This window comes from Heloderma suspectum, chromosome 2 (assembly GCF_057233095.1).
Source record: "Heloderma suspectum isolate Gila_16-S chromosome 2, 16-S_ref, whole genome shotgun sequence".
Lineage (NCBI taxonomy): Eukaryota > Metazoa > Chordata > Lepidosauria > Squamata > Helodermatidae > Heloderma > Heloderma suspectum.
The window spans coordinates 126,559,850-126,581,470 of record NC_139459.1 but is presented as its reverse complement, the minus strand read 5'-3'; the positions used below and the strand labels follow the sequence as shown (position 1 = coordinate 126,581,470).

At 46.4% G+C, this 21,621-nt stretch overlaps 1 protein-coding gene across 1 annotated transcript in view; it reads right to left on the bottom strand.

Annotated features, from left to right (window-relative positions):
• Positions 1 to 21,621, bottom strand: part of PLPPR1 (phospholipid phosphatase related 1) — a 211,406-nt gene that overhangs the window by 45,393 nt on the left and 144,392 nt on the right. Inside the window, exon 3 of the mRNA XM_084834727.1 lies at positions 482 to 670. Within this exon, the coding sequence (XP_084690853.1) occupies positions 482 to 670 (189 nt within the window). The remainder of the gene's footprint in view (positions 1 to 481; positions 671 to 21,621) is intronic.

The window sequence follows — 21,621 nt, the reverse complement described above, 5'->3', positions numbered from 1 at the left end:
TGCATGCTCCCTCTTCAGTTTCATTAAAATCTGATATTATAGGAGTGATTTCAGCCTCAAGCATTCATATCCTGAGGTTGTGCTTGAACCATAAATATGCAAACCATCTGTCAAAAGAGATGTACACAGCTATTGCACCGTGTTCGAGCAACACAGAACATGGAGCTTTGTCCTACTGTGCGATCGTGTGCAGATAATTAATGGGGTAATGAATGGCCAGCACAGATTTTATTAATCTGCCAACTTTCAGCTCTTTCCAAGCAAATCCCCATCAATTAGAACCATGAAAGAAGGACTTGGTGGGGAAGGGGGGAACAATATTTCATCCCTTTCTTCTCTCCCCGCAACAAATCAGCAGTAAAGAATTAAAAGCCAAGACATGTATTGTTGTTGCTGTTGTATTATTATTATTATTGTTATTGTTATTGTTGTTATTATTATTATTATTATTCCTCCTCCTCCTCCCATTTGATCTACTTACAATTGTTGTTGGGGTTGCAGCCAGTACACAGTAGAGGACAAGTGGAGAAATGAAGCTTTCATCCTCTGTTCCTGGATAAGGTTTCATCAGGTCTCCATCCTGGCAGAAGAAGCCTTGGATATGCACCTGGAAAGTGTCCGTGCACTCAAAATAGTAGGCGAGCAGAACGGTCCCAGCCATAATGACGAGCTGAAAGTACAGCATGGTTTACACAGAGACATTAGCAGCTGTTTAGCAGCGGCGCCTCCGAGCAACTTCGCAACGGCCACCCTCCATCCCGACAGCAATGCCAACATTAGTGAGCGAGTGCTCAGGCTGGTGTCTTCACTCGACAACATCTGTGACATAAACCTTCGGGGAACTCCCCCACCCCCTTTCCAACCTAGTGAAAGTCTGCGATCAAATCGGGGACCACAGCACGCCTTGCAAAAAGGGATGGGAGAGATAGCAGTGCCTGCTTTGTCAAGAAGCATGCTGCTGTCACAGGCAGCACGGATTGATGCCAATGGGATGGGCCGGCCAGCCGCAAGGCAGGCTCTACCGGCTAAAAAGCCCACACTGGAGCACCCCCCCCCCGGGAACTGACCCACAGATGGAAAAGGAACCCCTGATGCAAAAAGTCCAGACAAGGTTTACTCTGGTTGATACAAATGTAGCCGAGAAGAGAGTTTCACAAAGAGGGGAGGCAATATGAGACACCGAAGCATCTTCCGATATTCTCTGCCCACCTACTTTCTGTCTTTATCTCTCCGGCTTCCATGTGAGCTTGCTATGTTTCCGTACTTGTGTTCTTCTATTGGTATTATTTTTTTGCTGCTGAGGCAAATTTGGTGACAATTTTGAAGGCAGTGGGGTGAAGTGCTGCTCCTGGTAGGTTCGGGGGGGGGGGGAATGCAGCCCCCTGACCCCTAGATGTTGCCCACTGCTACTGCATACGAATGCACAGGTCAGTTGCAAAAATGCCTGAGCCAGGTCTAGGATGGATGACGTGGACCGTGACAGCTTTGGGTCAGACATTAGCAGAGATATTTCCCTGGAAGTCAAGGAAGCTGAATCCACCCCATCAGTGAAGCCTCAAATCCCCCCTCCTCCCTATCCAGCCCCCTGAAATGTCAGTGGTCCTGGAGAAATGACATTCCCAAAGGGCCACAGGAGCCTTTCATCCTGGGGCGCAGCCATGCAGCACGCTAAGTGGGGCTGGAGCGCTGCTGCTACTACCATCCCAGCCAGCAAATGGGATTTAAGGGGAAGGCAGCAGGGCTGCCTTCTAATGCTTCCTGGTCGACATTTTGGAGCTGGGAACATGACAGCTTGGGGTCAAGAAGGCAGCCAAATCCATCCAGCAATGATGCTGCTGTGACACCCCCCCCCCCCAGTCCCCAGTCACTTGTACAGGGACTTGGCTGGTGGTTAGACCAGCCTTGTAAACGTTTTGCAAGGTTTGCCCTAGTTCCCACCCCACTTTGTTGCTGTCCTTCCATTGCAGCATTAATGCACAGGGGAGAGCTGTCCCTTCTGGCCTTAAAAGAGCCAGGAGCAATGGCGAATGCAACCACGATGGTGCTGCCAGGCACTTTCCTGCTCTCCAAAGTTCACCACCGATAAGTGTGTCATGGAATTCCAGCTTGAAATTTGGGCTTCTGAGGGCCAGAGCAGTTGGGCCATCCATCAGGCCGTGCCATTTTCTGATGAAAATAGGCAGTGGTCTGGCGGTAAATTTTGGAGTGCAGGTGCCCATCGTGACAGTCTCCATAGCCACGCCCCAAGGAGAGTCCAAACCTTCAGGCAGCTGTGTGGATCCGTATCAACAAACCAGTTTCTAGCAGTTTTCATCTCCACCAGGAACAGGTCCTCTGTCATGCTAATGGGTCCTAACTGCCCACTCAAGACCAGACCACCCCAAAAGTCTTTGCATTACAACAGGGAACAATATATTGTTGCTGGGAAAATCCCCCCCCCCCCATGAGGACTGCAACCAAACTCAGAGGGAACAGGAAATTCTGAGGGGTGGTGATGGAGGCAGATGAAGTCAGCGTCCCCGCTAATCAAAAAGTGCCGATTTATATCTCTGCAAGTCCTGGCTCCACTACACCACTGAAAATAGGTCTCTGCTTTCGACCCCAGGGAGAAGCAAAATGGGCGGTCCCTAAGCCCAGCCCCCAAAGAGTCAGCTTAAGGAAACTTCCCAGGCTCCAAGATAAAGAAGCTGGGCAGTCAAGGAACCTGCTCACAAAGCCAGGCATAAGAAAGCTCCCCAGCCAGAGAGACAAGGAACAAAACAGGGGATGGTGTTACCCTGCAGAATATAAGGGGCACATTTTGCTCCTGTCTCACACAGACTTATCTTGTTTGCTTCTCCTGGTTGTAAAGAGCCAAGACCTGGAATTAGTGGGGGTGGAGTGTGTGTGTGCTTTTTGTGACAGCAACTATGTAGGGAAAGCCATGCTTTCTGGAAAGAGCTGGCTGGGCACCAGTGGAAACCAGATGCTGGGCTAGATGGCCCTTTGCTCTGATCCAGCAGGGCTTCTTTATTTATTTATTAGTACATTTCTAATCACCCAATAACTAATGTTCTCTGGGCGGATTACAACCAGTTAAAAAACTAAAATGCCCCTTTAAAACACAGTGAAAATATAAAATAAAATACAATATTATAAACAATAAACAGCACAGGAATCAATAAAAATATTGGTGTTCTTATCTGCTTGCTCTACATAAAGAACCAATTGTACTCTGGTATTAAACATTTCATTTTGTGTTTTCTTCTCTGATGCATCAGTGTGAGGGTGGGGAACCTTTCTCCATGTTTTTATTCTGTCCTTTATAAAAATCTTTATTTTCATCCATCACCAACTGGTATTTTAAAAATGGTTGACTTCTATGTGGTTCTTTCATGATTATTAAAAGTAGCATATTTACAACTTTAGTAAAGGATCCTAAAGGTATTAGAGGTTTCACACAAAACACTGATGAAAGGAACACAACATTTCCTATTTTCTATTTTTACTGCATTGCTTTCACAGGCTGTGATACAAACGGCCTACAGGAGGCTAGGAGTGGTGACTGCATTCTCCCCAATAGGTTTTGCATCAGTAAAGTTGCTTACAGATCCTGAATCGAATAGTCTCAAGAGCCCTGCAACTAATTTGCTCCCAGGCCTTCAAAAGTGAAAGCAGAATACAAATCCCCACACTGTGATCAGATCAAATACTCAGGACACTATTTCCTTTCCAAGGAAGAAGATCAGATTCTCTCTGTTGTTGACAATGAAGACTCCACTCTTCCAGGCCTAAGTCAGGGTGTTAGTTTGAAAACTACAAAACCTTAGTTTAGAGATATGTATAATTTCCTGTGGTGCTGGAGGAAAATTCCGAGAGTGCCTTGGACTGCAAGAAGCTCAAACCAGTCCATACTCCAGGAAATAAAGCCAGACTGCTCACTTGAGGGAATGATATTAAAGGCAAAACTGAAGTACTTTGGCCACATCATGAGAAGACAGGATACCCTGGAGAAGATGCTGATGCTAGGGAAAGTGGAAGGCAAAAGGAAGAGGGGCCGACCAAGGGCAAGGTGGATGGATGATATTCTGGAGGTGACAGACTTGACCTTGGGGGAGCTGGGGGTGGCGATGGCCGACAGGAAGCTCTGGCGTGGGCTGGTCCATGAAGTCACGAGGAGTCGGAAGCGACTGACCGAATAAACAACAACAACAACATAATTTCCTGGTTTTGCTCAGGAAAATTCTGGTGAAGCTGGGGTAAATCTGCCACAATGCTAGAACGGGTTTCTGGATTCCAGAATGGATTCCACAGTCCATTCCAGGCATGTACAGAGGTGCTCACTCCAAGGCTTCCAGCACGGCAAGGGGATGTCCTTGTCGCTCATCATGCAAGCAGGGATCAGGGTAGCTTGTTGTCACAAGCCCAGAGCAGGCTTTGCCCTGCCTACCAGAAGGTCTCCAGAATAGCAAGAGATGGTACTAGAAGCTGCCAGACCTGTGAAGTGAACACATAGCACACCAGGAACATCCCAGGGCTGCATTGTGCCTGCCTATCACTCTTTCTGGAATGAACCCACCAGAATGCAGTAGGTCCAGGTTCTGCTCCAGAAGCACTTTCCCCACAACTGGTACCTGGGGTTTTGGAACAGAGCCCCACTACATCCTAACCCTAAATGGCTTAGGCCCAACATACCCTAGAGATTTGCCTTCCATGTGTCTCAAATAGGATTTAGCCCCAGATCTGGGACTTATTCTCTATTAGATGAATTCTGTTCGTTGGGGTTGATGGACTCCTCTGGACACAAGAAGTCTGATCCATAAGTTATGAGAAGAGCTGCTCTACAGGACTGCATTCCCTTGGCCTAAAGTGACTCTACCTCCGAGACCTACAACTGGGGCACAATGACATATCTGTACTGGAAGAAGACCCAGCTTCAAGACTTGCATCTATAGAACAACTGGTTCTGAAGGCTGCCCATGCTGCTTCCACAGAGAACACTCCTGGCCCATCTATAGGCCAGACAAACATCATTCTAAGCACTCTACACCTTTGATTAAGCTCTTTCAGCCTGTTCAATGCTTAATGATGACATCGTCAAGTGACAGTACTCTTGTATGAAACAGACAGAAGTGTCATATCAACTCAAACACAACCCTTTTCAATTGAGGTAGTTACCTCACTCAGCTCTGAGCTATGAAGTGATAAGTTAACATACAATAGGCCTATTCATACATGTCCTCCGCGCATAGGGCCAACATCTGCAGGATGGAGGGGGTGGAGCTTTCTGGCTCCTAAGTGTAGATGTCTGCAAAGGGGCGTGTGTATGTACATTGATTTCTACAGATCAAGCTGCTGTTAAATGCACAAGAGCAGGGCAGGGTGGTTTTTTTCTGGTCAGCTGGCAACTGTACTACTTTTCCTGAGCCTTTGGGATTGCTTTCAGGAAAGCAATCACGCAAATAAAACAACTTTCTAGCAGGTATCTGCGCATTTACCCTTTACTATGCATTGAGCTCCTTCAGAATAACACAATTTAAATAAATAAATAAATAAATAGTTACATTTACATCTCACTTTTCCTCCAAGGAGCTCAAAGCAGCACAATATGATTCTCTCTCATTTTATCCTCACAACAACCTTGTGAGGCAAGTAAGCCTGAGAGACAGCGGCTTGTTCAAGGTCACCCAGTGAGTTTCATGGCTTTGTGGGGATTTGAACCAGGGTCTTCCCAGTCCTAGACCAACATTCTCACCCTGGGCCAGGGAACATTCTCCACCTCTGCTCTAACCACTAGGGCACAAGTTCATAGCAGGGGCAGGTGACTGGGCTAAGCATTCAATATGCAACAGGGAGCAGTAGCCAGCTGCGCATCCATTTCAGAGAAGCCCACCCCAGCCCGCGCCTGTGAGAACTGTGACTGTATTAAAAAATGAAAACAAGAATCAGCCCTTAGATTTAAATACAGTCAGTGAAACAGAAATGCAGGAAAGAAGCACACTGCCCTCTTATGGAAAGAAATGAGAACAACCTTGTTCAAATTAAACCACAAGCACCCCCATCCTAATATATGCCATTATCCTCTCATTGGACAATATTTCATTTCATTCACCATTTCATTAAGACTGGCAATTCAAGCTGTGTGTGTGTGCGTGTGTGTACGTCGGGGAGAAGGGGGAGAATCAACTTAGATTTCAAGCTGAACATTTCTCACTTCCATTTCAGCTGTCTTGGGCACACACACCCTTTTTTAGGCAGAAGGCGAAGTGAGTACTGGGGGAACAGGAAGAAGTATTCACATCAGTTGTCAAAAGGACCTTTGCCAGTCAAAACTAAACCTCCTTAGAGACCCATCTAGTGTTGCCTTAGAATTCCAGGTGACTTCAACGCGCACAATGAATCAAAAGTCTTGAATTGGACTGGAAAATTAAGCAACTTTGCTCGCATATACAGACGCCTGACCACCAACATTCAAAATGACAGTCAAGAAAATAATAACCTCCTGCTCAGGTCACTGGTTTATAGAATACAAATTTAACAACAAGAACAACACCTAATGTGGTACACTCATGTTACAATGTGGAACGGCTGAGCATACGACACATACGTAAAATGTTACAGCTGTACAAGGCAGGCAACATAGGATGTTTTGGGTGTCTCTCAAGTGGTCTTTAAATGTACAGTGCAGTGAGAGCATATATGTAAATGTAAAACAAAGTAGCGATGTGTTTGAAACAGGGATTCATCTGTGAACCCAAAATTGGGACAGAGGAAAAAGCAGGATTGCAGAAAGACGGGAAGAGCAGAGATAAGGATAAAACAGGGCCCATGCCAAAGAACAGGTGTGAACACAAAACCTGATGGGGGAGGAGATGATAAACCCAAGGGCTTGCCACGCACCTGCTGCAGCCTTCCCCAACCTGGCTGATGGCAAATGTAGTCCAAAACATCTGGAGGGCAGCAGGTTGGGGAAGGCTGACCTATTGGAAGAAGGGAAGTGGGGGAAGCCAGTGTTGCTGTGTGCTGCAGAGTACCTCCTCCGTGCTGCAGTGCTCAGGCTGCCTCTGTAGGTGGTGGTGGTGGTGGTGGTGGGTGGGCAGGGAATGCGCCTGTGGGGGTGAGGCCTTCTGGGCCCCAGGCAGAGCAGAGAGCACAGTGCAGCCACCTACTGGCCTAGCGCAGGCCTTGAGAACCAGAGGACTGAGCGGGCAGGCTCCCCAGGGCCCAGGGAGCCTGAAGGAGCCCTCAGCCCTGGCAGTAAGCAGCAGGGTGTGGGTGGGGAAGGCTCCCTTGACAGGGCATTCCACTTCTGGGGGTTCCACTTCTGCCCAGAGAATTAAACATGCTTTGAACACCCTTGACGTTCACACCAGGTAGACCTATTACCGGCAATGGCCAATGCCTATGCTGGCTTGGGATGATGGGCACTGTAGTCTAACACATCTCAAGTGCACTAGGTTGGGGAAGGCTGTGCTCTGCCATTGTGGTGTCTCTGCCCCAGCAGCCCTTGCGCAGTGCTGGCTCCGGACTTCCCAGCGCCCTTGCGCAACACTCCCTCCGTGGGCCCCCTCCCTCAGGGAGTCCACCTGCTCACTGCCATTGTCCCCAGCTGCTCTTGATCCTCATCCTCTTCCTCAGCACTGCTGCCGCTTGCTTGCTTGCTTGCTTGACAGGCAGGCAGCCAGTGAGCAAGGAGGCCGTGGCATCTACTGCTCCTCTTTCTCACCATCACCATGGCCTAGGCCAGAGCAAGAGGCAGGTGAACGAGCAGGTTGCAATGGGAAAGAGGAGCTGCAAGTCCAGGGGGTTCTCATCAGTGAACTCCTGCTGGGGTGTGGGCCTTCGGCAAGTGCTTGAGCATGCCTACCCTTGACTCTGGCCCTGCCCTCGAGGCAACCTCACATTTGTTTTGCACCTACTACCACTGTCTAATCCAGGAATAGGAAACTTGATGCTCTCTGTATGGTTTTGACTACAACTCCCATCAGCCCCAGTCAGCAGGGCCAATAGTCAGGGGTTAAGGGAGCTGTAGTCCACAACATCTCGTAGCCTGCCCCTGCTCTAATCTGATTGAGCACTTCTTATGCTCCATCTTCAGACTGCTATGAACTGCAGACTTTGAGGCTTTTCCATTGTGCCCAGCCTTCCCCCCACTCCACGCCCCCCATCACTTCTCTTGTAGTTTTGCTTAACATCCAGCCTTTCCTTGAAAGGTTGTTCACTGTTTTGTGACATTTTAGTTGTCTCTAATAAAGGTATTATTGCCCTGCAGTCAGTTTCAACCATCTCCTAAAACGTTTCCTTAAAGAAATGATGCTTTAGGCCACATTGCAGAGTTCAGATTTTATTTTCTTTTTCATTTGGAAACGGTGTTAAGTGCAGAACAGAGCAGAGCGTTAGGTAGCCCTTGAGCTCCATACATCCATGTTTCTACTTAGACCTAAAGCAGATCTGCAGAGGCTTAAGCAGCTGGGGGGGGGGGGGATTAACGCTTCCTTGGATTTTCTGCAGACAGACAATGCTGTTTAAAGAATGTCTTTCCCTTTGCTGTATACATTCCCCCTCCAACACCACTTAATTTCCCAAAGAAGGGCTGGAATTTCACTTAATCTTCACACAGTGAATGCCCTTTTGTTTTTTGTTGAAAAAGGATGGTTAAATGTGACATTTGGAACTACGAGTCTAACATGCAATCCTATGCATGTCTACTCAGAAGTAAGTCCCATTGAGTTGAATGGGACTTACTTCTCGGTAAGTGTTTATAGGATTGCAGTCAAAATATTGCAATGGAAGGAAAATAAATGAAAGTTAACAGGAGCACAAAAGTACTGATGCTCCAAAGCTCATGCCACCAAACTAACTGAAGGCTCCAATCCACATTTTCCGTAGCTTTTCACAAGCCTCATCTCATTTAGGACTCTAGATCAGGATTATTGTCAAAGTACAGAAGGGAAACTGAACAAGCTGACAGTGGCTTCCACAGGGCTATCCAGTAAGTAAGAACAGATCCAAACAGGCAGTGGTACAGCCTTCTGCACAGTAAATATCAACTCAAAATGTACATGGGGGAATGGGATGGTTAAAATTGCCATTATATCGAATGCTTCCTCCATGTGCAAAGCAAATATCCCAGGGAGAAGGCTTCTGGTATAGCTCAGCCTTGCAAATAAGTCCACAAAACGTTGGTAGTCCAGAAAAACTATTTACTAGCCTGAGAGTTGGGATGGAAGGGAACCAATTCTCTTCTATGGAGTAGCCAGGTTGCAACCCAGAGATTCATGCTACACCTTTAAGGCTGCAGTCCTAAACACACTTACTAAGGACTGAGCCTTGCTGGATATCTTGGGACTTACTCCTGAGTAAACACATACTGGATTGTGCTGTAAATTAATTGATGAAGTGCGGGGGATCACTCCCACAGCTTCTGCCCCTTTCTACCCCGGTCCTTTGGTCTGCTCCCCTGCCTACTGACTCGGCAAATGTTCAAGTTGCTAGATGTGGTGGAGTGGGGGGACATATGAAAGTTTCTAAGAAAAAAACAGGCAGGAGAAGCTTGAAAGGCTGTCACAGAGAAGAAGGCCAGCATCTCTTCTCCATCATCCCAGAGTGCAGGACATGAAATAATGGGCTCAAGTTACAGGAAGCCAGATGCCAGCTGAACATCAGGAGAAACATCCTGACTGTTAGAGCAATACGACAATGGAACCAATGACCTAGGGAGGTGGTGGGCTCTCCCACACTGGAGGCATTCAAGACGAGGCTGGACAGCCATCTGTCAGGGATGCTCTGACTTGGATTCCTGCACTGAGCAGGGGGGTTGGACTCGATGGTCTTGTAGGCCCCTTCCAACCCTACTATTCTATGATGATTCTAAGCCACAGCTGCTGCATCTCCCACTTCACCAGTGAATTTAAAGGTACAGCATAAATATCCAGGTTGCAACCTGGCAGCCCTTGTCTCCCAGTTTAAACAGTTCCCTTCCTCAGTCAGTCCAAGGCCATTTTTATTTGCCACAAGTGACTGGAAAAGTAGCACTTTTACAATTCTGCGCTAGCCTTCTCCACGATGTGCTAGTGACAGGCATGGCAATGCGGTGCTTGGTTCTGAAATCTCTCCCTGCTGCTACACCTTTCCTTCCGGCTTGCTGGTGCCTAGATGGTTCCTTTTCCCCATCTCTTTGCTCTGTCTGATATGGAGCTGGGTGCGTGTGTGTGTCTGTTATCGCTTCTTGGCCTCTTTTCCCAGAGCTAACAATATTACAGTGCCAGACCACCAAAGAGGATTAGGTGATGTTTACACTGTGATTTTCCCCATGTTCTGAAATCCTGGCTCTGTTTTCCTCTTGGAGGATAAGGATCAAGGTTGCCACATCCCAACCCAGAGAATCCCCAGGTAACTTTAAATGTTAAATGCTCTTGTGGCTTCTCTAGTTTTTCCTGGGGCTCTTTCAACAGACCCTTTCTCCCAGTCTGTTGCACAATGCACTTGAAAGGGGGTGGGGGGAGAAGCAAGGGAAAAACTGGAGAGAGAAACTGCAGCTGCCTGATCTCCTGACTGAGTGGCGGCTTTAAAAGAACAGGGCAGTCATCTCCGGGTTGGGACCAGGCAACTGTAATCAGAATGGCAATTAAGCAAGTTCTTCCTGGAGAAAATGGATCTGCTGAGAATGTCATGATGGCACATGCATTTGAAAGACCCTGGCTAGCAACTAGTCATCGTTGCTGTTGTTATTTTCAGTAACTTCAAAATAATTCAGGTCTATCTGTCTGATTTATGATCCTGCTGCTGCAAAGCAGATGGCTGGAAGCTTATCAGCAGGGGGCATTCATGTTCTATCCAATCCAAACCCAACACTGACACAGAAATAGTCAGCAATGATCAACAAGCGGTTGGAGAAACAAACTATCTCTCCCCCCCCCACCGCCCTCATAAAATCTACATGAATATGTCACAGTTGACGTGCTTTAAAATGAAAATCAGAGCTGGGAATGCGTCTCTGTTGCTGTAAGTTAAAACTACACCAGCATGGGGTTTATGTCTTCTTTAATTATTATTTTAGTGTCAAGGCTGCTACAGAACAAACATGCCCAGCTTTACTGCCATGGTTTCCCACAAAAGCAGCAACCAGCAACAGTGGGAATTGTGGTTTGGTGAGGGTGCTGAGAATGTCCTGTTAGAGATACCACCCCCTTCCCCACCAAATACAGTTCCCAAGTATCCCAGGAAAGATGGAAACATTATTAAGTACACTTACCAGGGAGTAAGCCCAGTGGGATTTACTTCTGAGTAGACAATTCAGTGGGACTTACTTCTGAGTAGACATGCATAGGATTACACTATAAATCAGTTTCAGTTTACATATGTTCCAGTTGCTGGTACCTGTTGCTGGTAAATCACTGTCCCTGTCTCATCCTGATGTCTGCCTTTAGGGTCGGGAACCTAAACTCTGAACATGCAAACTGAATCCCGTAAAAATGGGTGGTATGGACTGTACAGCTGGAAGATATGCACATAGGTTCCTGTGTAGAGGGGGCCTTGAATACATAGGGCAGTGACCTACTGCAAATGCCAGTTATGCTGCGCTAGTGTAAGGGATCTCTAGTGCGATGCCAATAGCGTTAGCTTGCAAGATGTGTTCTCTGAAGAGTCCCGTCACACAAGCTAACTCTATTGGTGTTGTGCTAGAAGTCTCTTATGCTAGTGCAATGTAATTTATGCTTGTGGAATGACACTGTAAGGATACTGCCCGCAGAGTACTTAGGGGGTGGTGAGGTGGTGGGGTCAGCTAGAGGGATCTCAATCCCCGCAAATGTTTCGGATCCTACCTGGGCTTTTGTATAATGTCTATCTGCTCAGTTCCCAATGTATGAAATTGTTTCTCAGCACCCTTTTCTCACTCGTTTTCTCAAATCTCTCAATGATTCAGCTGAATCTTGTGCCCTGTAATATTTTATAGCTTCATTTTCACTCACAATTACTTTAATCACTTATCACACTTTGGCATTTGTTTGAAAGTTTGAGGCTCACATCCATGGAATGATACAAACTCTCCCTGCAACAGCTCTGAAGCTTTGACTCTCTCTCTCTCTCTCTCTCTCTCTAACACACACACACACGCCTGCTTGTAAGCCCTCTCAGACCCCCCCCCCCAGGAGGGTTGGACTCGATGGTCTTATAGGCCCCTTCCAACCCTACTGTTCTATGATTAATCCATTTACAACTGCAACCCCCTTTATCTGACCAAATTGAGGCTCCTGCCAGCTCCATCAGAGCCCCAAACGACTGCTGCAACCCAATCCATCCCTGTAGTAAAATTGCCAACCTAAGTTCCTAAGGCTACTTTTACACTGTTTTACGCTTGGAAACCTCCCCATTTTATTTCTACCACATTGCCCCATTTGGACCCTTCTTCCAAGATGCTCAGGGTAGAGGATCTGGAGCTACCCTTTGTTATCCGCACAATAACACTATTGGGAGAGAGTGACCGAGTTCACGTGACATGGTGGGTTATCATGGGTTAAATAACCCATGATGAGCTGTGGCGCATACTAGGTGTGTGTGGCTGGCAATTTGAATACACAACCCTCAATTGGGGGTTGCAGCATGTTTTGTGAACCCGTCCACCTTGGCATAACCCTATTACTAGTCAAGGGTTATGCAGGGGTTGTTTAACCCTTGAATAACCCATGATGGCTGGGTTTGCACGTCACACCACAACCTCTGATTGGGGGTTGCAAATTCAATATGGTGACCGCACACATCTGGCATGACCACAGCTCACTGTGTCAGCCCTGTCGTGCAAACCAGCCCAGTGACTTGCCCATGGGCACACTTGGAGTATTATGTCTGAGAAGGAATTCAAATGTGGCTCTCCCACAGCAGAGCTCCATTCTATAGCCCAGTCTCCCCCAAGTTGGTGCCTTCCAGATGTTTTGGATTACAACCAGCATTCCTGACCATTGGCCATACTGGCTGGTGCTGATGGCAGTTGGAAGACCAAAACATCTGGGGGGGGGGATCAGGTGGGAGAAAGCTGCTCTAGCCATTACACAATACAGGATCTCCTATTTCTGAATACAATTTACGCATGAACAACATGAATTACAGGTACAACTTCCATGTGTCAATAGTACATGAACAGGCACATGGTTCTTAGGGCCAAAAGATAAATTATTTTAAATCTGTGACTAGCAGATATGTCTTCTTTTTTATTCTAAAGTAGGCGTAAGGGGTTCAATCTGAATTGGGAGCCTTTTCTACCTATCACAGTAACTTGAAATTCTATTGGACAAATTCTATAGGACAAGCCTTTCTCAGCATGGACACATAGTGTCACCTGCTAATGGATGCCCCATTAAGCTGTTCTCAAAGCACAGCTACAGCAGCCAGTTGAAAAGTTGGCAACACAGTTTCAAACTGCGTACCATGCATTGTCCCCTTCATGGATCACTGCCTTGTTGTGGCGAAGGGGCTTGCGTAACTCAGTGAAGCCATAAGCTATGCCGTGCAGGGCCACCCAAGACGGACAGGTCATGGCAGAGAGTTCTGACAAAATGTGGTCCACTGGAGAAGGAAATGGCAACCCACTCCAGTATTCTTGCCAAGAAAACCCCATGGAACGTATCACAAGGCTAAAAGATATGACGCCGGAAGATGAGCCCCTCAGGTCGGAAGGTGTCCAATATGCTACTGGGGAAGAGCAGAGGGTATTTCCAAGTAGCGCCAGAAAGAGTGAAGCGGCTGGGCCAAAGCCGAAAGGACACTCAGCTGTGGATGTGCCTGGTGGTGAAAAGAAAATCCGATGCTGTAAAGAACAATATTGTTTAGGAACCTGGAATGTCAGATCAATGAATCAAGGTAAGCTGGAGGTGGTCAAACATGAGATGGCAAGATTGAACATCGACATCTTGGGAATCAGCGAACTCAAATGGACAGGCATGGGCGAATTTAATTCAGGTGACCATCATATCTACTATTGTGGGCAAGAATCCCTTAGAAGAAATGGAGTAGCACTCATAGTCAACAAAAGGGTGGGAAAAGCAGTACTGGGGTACAATCTTAAAAATGATAGAATGATCTCAGTACAAATCCAAGGCAAACCATTCAACATCACAGTAATTCAAGTCTATGCCCCAACCACTGAGTCCGAAGAAGCTGAGGTTGATCGGTTCTATGAAGACCTACAACACCTTCTAGAACTAACACCAAAAAAAGATGTCCTCTTCATCATAGGGGATTGGAATGCTAAAGTAGGAAGTCAAGAAATCACCGGGATAACAGGCAGGCATGGCCTTGGTGTACAAAATGAAGCAGGACAAAAGCTAATAGAGTTTTGCCAAGAGAACATGCTGATCATAGCAAACACTCTTTTCCAACAGCACAAGAGGCGACTCTACACATGGACGTCACCAGATGGTCAATATCGAAATCAGATTGATTATGTCCTTTGCAGCCAAAGATGGAGAAGCTCCATACAGTCAGTCAAAACAAGACCTGGAGCTGACTGTGGCACAGATCATGAGCTGCTTCTTGCAAAATTTCGGCTTAAATTGAAGAACGTCAGGAAAACCACTAAACCGTTCAGGTATGACCTAAATCATATCCCTGATGAATATACAGTGGAGGTGAGGAATAGATTTCAGGGATTAGACCTGATAGACAGAGTGCCTGAGGAACTATGGACGGAGGTCCGTAACATTGTTCAGGAGGCAGCAACGAAATCCATCCCAAAGAAAAAGAAATGCAAGAAAGCAAAGTGGCTGTCTGATGAGGCTTTACAAGTAGCTGAGGAAAGAAGGGAAGCGAAAAGCAAGGGAGAAAGGGGAAGATATACCCAACTGAATGCAGAGTTCCAGAGAATAGCAAGGAGAGACAAGAAGGCCTTCTTAAATGAACAATGCAAAGAAATCGAGGAAAACAACAGAATGGGAAAGACTAGAGATCTCTTCAAGAAAATTGGAGATCTCAAGGGAACGTTTTGTGCAAAGACGGGCATGATAAAGGACAAAGAAGGCAGGGACCTAACAGAAGCAGATGAGATTAAGAAGAGGTGGCAAGAATACACAGAAGAACTATACAGGAAAGATCTGAATGTCCCTGATAGCCATGATAGTGCGGTCACTGAACTTGAGCCGGACATCCTCGAGAGTGAAGTCAAGTGGGCCTTAGGAAGCATTAGTAACAACAAAGCTAGCGGAGATGACAGTATTCCAGCCGAGCTATTTAAAATCCTAAAAGATGATGCTGTTAAAGTGCTGCATTCAATATGCCAACAAATCTGGAACACTCAACAGTGGCCACAAGACTGGAAAAGGTCAGTTTACATTCCAATTCCAAAGAAGGGCAATGCCAAAGAGTGTTCAAACTACCGCACAATTGCGCTCATTTCACATGCCAGCAAGGTGATGCTCAAAATCCTACAAGCTAGGCTTCAGCAGTATGCGAACCGAGAACTACCGGAAGTACAAGCTGGGTTTAGAAGAGGCAGAGGAACTAGAGATCAAATCGCCAACATTCGCTGCATCATGGAGAAAGCAAGAGAATTCCAGAAAAACGTCTATTTCTGCTTCATTGACTATGCTAAAGCCTTTGATTGTGTGGATCACAACAAACTGTGGCAAATTCTTAAAGTGATGGGAGTACCAGACCACCTTACCTGTCTTCTGAGAAACCTGTACGAGGGTCAAGAAGCAACAGTAAGAACCAGACATGGAACAACCGATTGGTTCAAAATTGGGAAAGGAGTACGACAAGGCTGCATATTGTCACCCTGCTTATTTAACTTATATGCAGAGTACATCATGAGAAATGCCAGGTTGGATGAATCAGAGGTCGGAATTAAGATTGCTGGGAGAATTATCAACAACCTCCGATATGCAGATGATACCACCCTAATGGCAGAAAGCGAAGAGGATCTCAAGAGCCTCTTGTTGAGGGTGAAAGAGGAGAGTGCAAAAGCTGGTTTGAAACTCAACATTAAAAAAACAAAGATCATGGCATCTGGCCCCATCACTTCCTGGCATATAGAAGGGGAAGAAATGGAAGCAGTGACAGATTTTACTTTCTTGGGCTCCAAGATCACCGCAGACGGTGACTGTAGCCATGAAATTAAAAGACGCTTGCTCCTTGGGAGGAAAGCTATGGCCAACCTAGACAGCATAGTAAGAAACAGAGACATCACCTTGCCAACAAAGGTCCGTCTAATCAAAGCTATGGTTTTCCCAGTAGTAATGTATGGCTGTGAGAGCTGGACTATAAGGAAGGCTGAGCGCCGAAGAATTGATGCTTTCGAACTGTGGTGCTGGAGAAGACTCTTACGAGTCCCCTGGACTGCAAGGAGGTCAAATCAGTCCATCCTAAAGGAAATCAACCCTGAGTGCTCATTGGAAGGACAGATAATGAAGCTGAAGCTCCAATATTTTGGCCACCTAATGCGAAGAGAAAACTCCCTGGAAAAGACCCTGATGCTGGGAAAGACTGAAGGCAAAAGGAGAAGGGGACGGCAGAGGATGAGATGGCTAGATAGCATCACCAATGCAATGAATATGAACTTGAGCACGCTCCGGGAGAGAGCGCAGGACAGGAAGGCCTGGCGTGCTATGGTCCATGGGGTCACGAAGAGTCGGACACGACTGAACGACTGAACAACAACAACCATGCATTGTCTGTGTACAAAACCTGTAAGGTAGGTTGGCATTATCCATTGCAGATGAAGGCTTAAGCCAGGGGTGGGCAACTTGTGGTCCTCCAGATGTTGCTGGACTACAACTCCCATCAGCCCTAGCCAAGAGCCAATGGTGAGAGAAATGACTTAGTTCACACATATTTTATACATGGCGATCGGTAACACAAATATTGTGTGAAGCAGTCAAAGTGTGTCCTTAAAAGCCATTTCAGTTGCCATATCCTTCTTACTTGACTGATTACAAAATGTTGGCCCTGGCAGACTTTGATACAAATCGAACCCCTGATCCTCCAGGGGCAGGGGACCCCTTCCTAATAATTCTCTGCTTTGAATGTGGCACTTAGCATTCAAAATCTCCAACACAGTGCCTGTTTCACAGAGTTTGCCATTTCACAGGATCTTAGAACAAGAAAGCTGGAACAAGCCACATAGGCCCTGTGGCCTATAAAGCCTCCTGCAGTCTGGCAGAGTAAACCATGGAGGTTATCCCCCAGAGCACACTGCGTCCGTAGCTAGCTTTCAAGACCCCACTGACAGAAAAAATCCCCTGGGGCACAACCCAGCAGGTCTGTCGTTACCTACAGTGATTACTTTTTCTCTTGTAACAATGAGTGGCCACCATTAACTTACATGGGAAAACACCTCTCAAAGGCATGTACTCAGTCCAGAAGACTTTGCGGGGAAGAGGGGAAAAACACTGTCCATTTGTCCATGTTTTTTTGAGTGGCATGGTGGTAGAAGCAGGTTTTTCTTTTCTTCCAGCAATCTTGTTGATTACAGCCACTACCTTTGTTCCACAGAACTTCACTGGAGCTTTTGAGAACCAATTCTGCCCTTTTCCATACAGCCACACCCACTCATTTGCATAGCTCAGCTTTCCATTCTGTTTCTTGGTCACAGCAGAGAGTGACAGGGAGCCGGGGCTGTTCTGACTCTATGGCTGGGTTGACACAACCCAGCCATATGATAATCCACACTCAAGGTTGCATATGGGTAGTGTGGGTTGTCGTTGAACTTTGGGCTGTTGCTGAAATGTGGGCTGCTGCATTGCCAACCATGCTAACAAACCATGGTTTGTAAACCACGAACATCCCACAAAGAGAGCCCATGGTTTGTTGTTGGGTTGTGAACTATGGGTTGTTCATGGTTAACAAACCATGGTTGTTAGCATGGCTGAGTTCACACAACACAACATGATTCAACAACTCACGGTTCAATGACAACCCATACTCAACCTTGAGTGTTGATTGTTGTGTTGTGTCAGCCCAAGCTATGCTACATATTGGGGAAAACATATTTCTATTCCCAGAATCATAGAATAGTAGGGTTGGAAGGGGCCTATGAGACCATCGAGTCCAACCTGCTGCTCAATGCAGGAATCCAAGTCAGAGCATCCCTGACAGATGGCTGTCCAGCCTCATCTTGAATGCCTCCAGTGTGGGAGAGCCCACCACCTCCCTAGGTCATTGGTTCCATTGTCGTATTGCTCTAACAGTCAGGAGGTTTCTCCTGATGCTCAGCCGGAATCTGGCTTCCTGTAACTTGAGCCCATTATTCCGTGTCCTGCACTCTGGGAGGATCGAGAAGAGATCCTGGCCTTCCTCTCTGTGACAACCTTTCAAGTACTTGAAGAGCGCTATCCTATCTCCCCTCAGACTTCTCTTCTCAAGGCTTAGCATGCCCAGTTCTTTCAGTCTCTCCTCATAGGGCTTTGTTTCCAGGCTCCTGATCATCTTTGTTGCCCTCCTCTGAACCCTCTCCAGCTTGTCTGCATCCTTCTTAAAGTATGGTGCCCAGAACAGGTCACAGTACTCCAGATGAGGCCTAACCAGTGCTGAGTAGAGGGGAACTAGTACTTCCCAGGATTTGGAAGCTATGCTTCTAGTAACCATTGGCCTGCTTCATAACTGAAAGCACAGTTCAGTAAACTGGCAGTGTAATAATTTTGTGCCCTCATTGGTGAACTGTGATGTGTTTCCATTTCAGTTTGTTCTGTTTTGCATAGCAGAATCACTATTAGCAGGGTTGACACCACAGCACTGAATTCAAAGTTAAAGTACTGCCCTTTTCCAAAACATTTTTTTAATTTCCTGACTGCATCCCTGAGAGCCATGGTGTGCTGACTGATGACATTTCACTGTACAAATGGCCCATAAAAAACTATTAAATCTGTCTTCTGCTCAAAAGGCATTTTAACTTAATGACCATTTTCACTTTACTTGGAATTGGTGAGGGTGGGGGAGGGATCCCATTCCTCAAATGATACTGTCACAAGCATCTGGTTTAGAATGGTAATATATCTACTCGAAATGTCTCACTAGCATTTCAAGAAGGCTGAAGCAAGACCAGTTGCCAGATGTTGCTGAACTTTGCCATTTTTGAGAACCCTCCTCTCAAAATCGCGGGGGAATCGCAGGCACTCTCAAATCTGGCTCAGAAAGTTCCCGAGAAAGCTGTTCTTTTGTAATGATCCCCAGAACAAAAGCAATTGCATGGCAAAAGCCTAAGAGACAGTTCAGGCAGATAAGCCTGTAAAACCTGCAATCCTTATAAGAGAGTAAGTCCTAGTGAACACAGTTGGACTTACTTCTGAGTAAACACGCATGGGACTGTGCTGCATGCATGCAATGCCAGGAGCCCTATTTAGGCATTCAACTTCTCGAGAGGGAAACACTCAAGGGGGGAGAGTTGTAGGGTGGCCAGGTGTCCTACTTTACAGAGGACAGTCCTCCATTTGTGGGAGCTGGCAGGGGACGGTCTCCTATTTGAAGATGTTCTCTATTTGAAGACGTGTCTAGTCCAAGTCTGGTTTAAAATCAAAGAATCATAAGTAGGGAGAGCAGCAGGAGCCTTGAAGTTGCCCATCCTCAGTCAGCATCTGGACAGCAGACTGAGCAGGCACACAGGTCACCTAGCCCATCTTCTCCCTGTGATGAGATATATTGCCTTTCTATTTAAATTATAGTTATTTTTGTAAACATGCACCAATACACATGCATTTGCATATGCAAATGTTGTGCAAATCAGTTTCCTCTTTTTTGGTGATGCATTTCCTCTTTTATGGTGATGCTTAAGTGGCCACGCTACCCCGGATGAGCATATTAGCACCGGGTCCACTCCATCATCATCACTCTGCAAGGTGGAGGGATAACTTCTGAAGTGGGGAGATGTCAGTACTTGTGTAGGTCCCCTGCACAATGCCAAACCCTGGAAAACTACAGACTGATGTGGAAATTGGGCAGAATGGTTATAGGACTTCAATTCATATGAAACTGACATGGAGAAGAAATAGGGTGATTCGCCCATCCCTATATTGACCTAGATGCACCAATGGACTGAGTCAGTATAAGGCAGCTAAGGGGCTCTCTTGGGGCCAAAAGTGATAGTACTTTAAATTGCCTTCCCCCTCATTTTTACTGTACAGTAGGCACAGGGCCCACAATCTGGATTGGGATCCTAGCATGTGCAGCAGGGTAACTTTAACCCTCCTCCCCCAACTATGGGTCTGATTTGGATCAGGGCCCCCGCATCCAGTGCCAGCTTCAGATTTTTGATTTTCAGATTTTTGAGGGCCTTTGGGCAAGACACCCTCAGTCGGCCCACTCCCTCAGTGAGTCTACCATCCCACCACCATTGTCATCAGCTGCTATTGCGCCTCATCCCCTTTTCCATCATTGGTACTACTTGCCTGCTTGACAGGCAAAGAACTCATAGGCAATGGCATCTACTGCATCTACTCCTTCTTACCACTACCACTGTCTGGGCCAGAGTAAAAGGCAGGTGAACAAGCCGGTTACAGGGGTGGAGGAGAAACTCCAGGGGGCTCTTGTCAGCGGGCCCCTGCTGGGGTGTGGGCCTTTGACAGATGCCCAATCATGCCCTGCCCACACCTGCAAGTTCTGTTGCAAAACAGTGATCCGTTTGCTTTATGGTCTAGCTGCTACTTGAGCCGTGCCAGAAGGGAATGTCAATTGTGTGGATTTTAGCTATACATCAAGAGTGTTTCATATGGTGTATGTTCATTATATATCAGCCTTCCCTGTGCAGGCTGGGGGATGATGGGAGTTGACATCCAATGCATCTGGAAGGTACTGGGTTGGTGGACGGTGATATATATTTACTTAAATTGCCTTTTCCCATTTCTTTCCCAAAATGTATGTATGCATATATACATGCATACTTGTATAAAATGCAAAAGAGGGGTGGGAGCAGGGAGGGAGGTAAACGGGTGAGGGAGGTGGAGGAAAAGGGGAATAGGGTTGTTTGGTCCTGTGCAAAATATTTCAATAAAATGTTAATCACAAATAAGATGGCTGGATCTACCAAGGGCTCACCAGTCAAAGTCTATATATCTGTCTCCTGCCTTAATTTGAAATGTGGCTCATTTCTAAGAGATTCAGGTCATCCCTGACCCCATCCAGATCCAGATGAGTGTTACTGCTGGATTCTGCTGATAATATAAGCTGGTCCTGAGCCTCAGAATGGTAATTGGCAAACCGCTGTATTTTTGGAACATGCACCCAAGAATGCGGCCTGAAGATTTTCTATGAGTCTAGTCTAGTTGAAGAGTGTTTGTTGGTACTATGAAAGTAAATAACCACCTAAGAATGAAGAAAACAGTTATTTACCACCAAGTTATAAACACAGCCATTTCCTTGCTCTTGAATTAGGGAGGGAAAGAAATAAAAGGAGCTCCTTCTAACACTTTTTGCTGTATGACTGCTTTGCTTCTCCTCTTCTCATAAAAGACTTTAATTATATTATCAATTACCATAAAAGGTGCTTTCATATTTTCCCTCTCTCTGTCGAGTTCTTATGAAAAAAATATATAACAGCAGTTCTCATTTCCTCCTTCTAGCTTTTATTTCCTGCTGGGTGAAGAAATTAACAAACTAACTTCGAATATGAAAAAAAACTGCTGTTTTCCATATTCCAAGATGGTTGGTTTCCCATCCCCC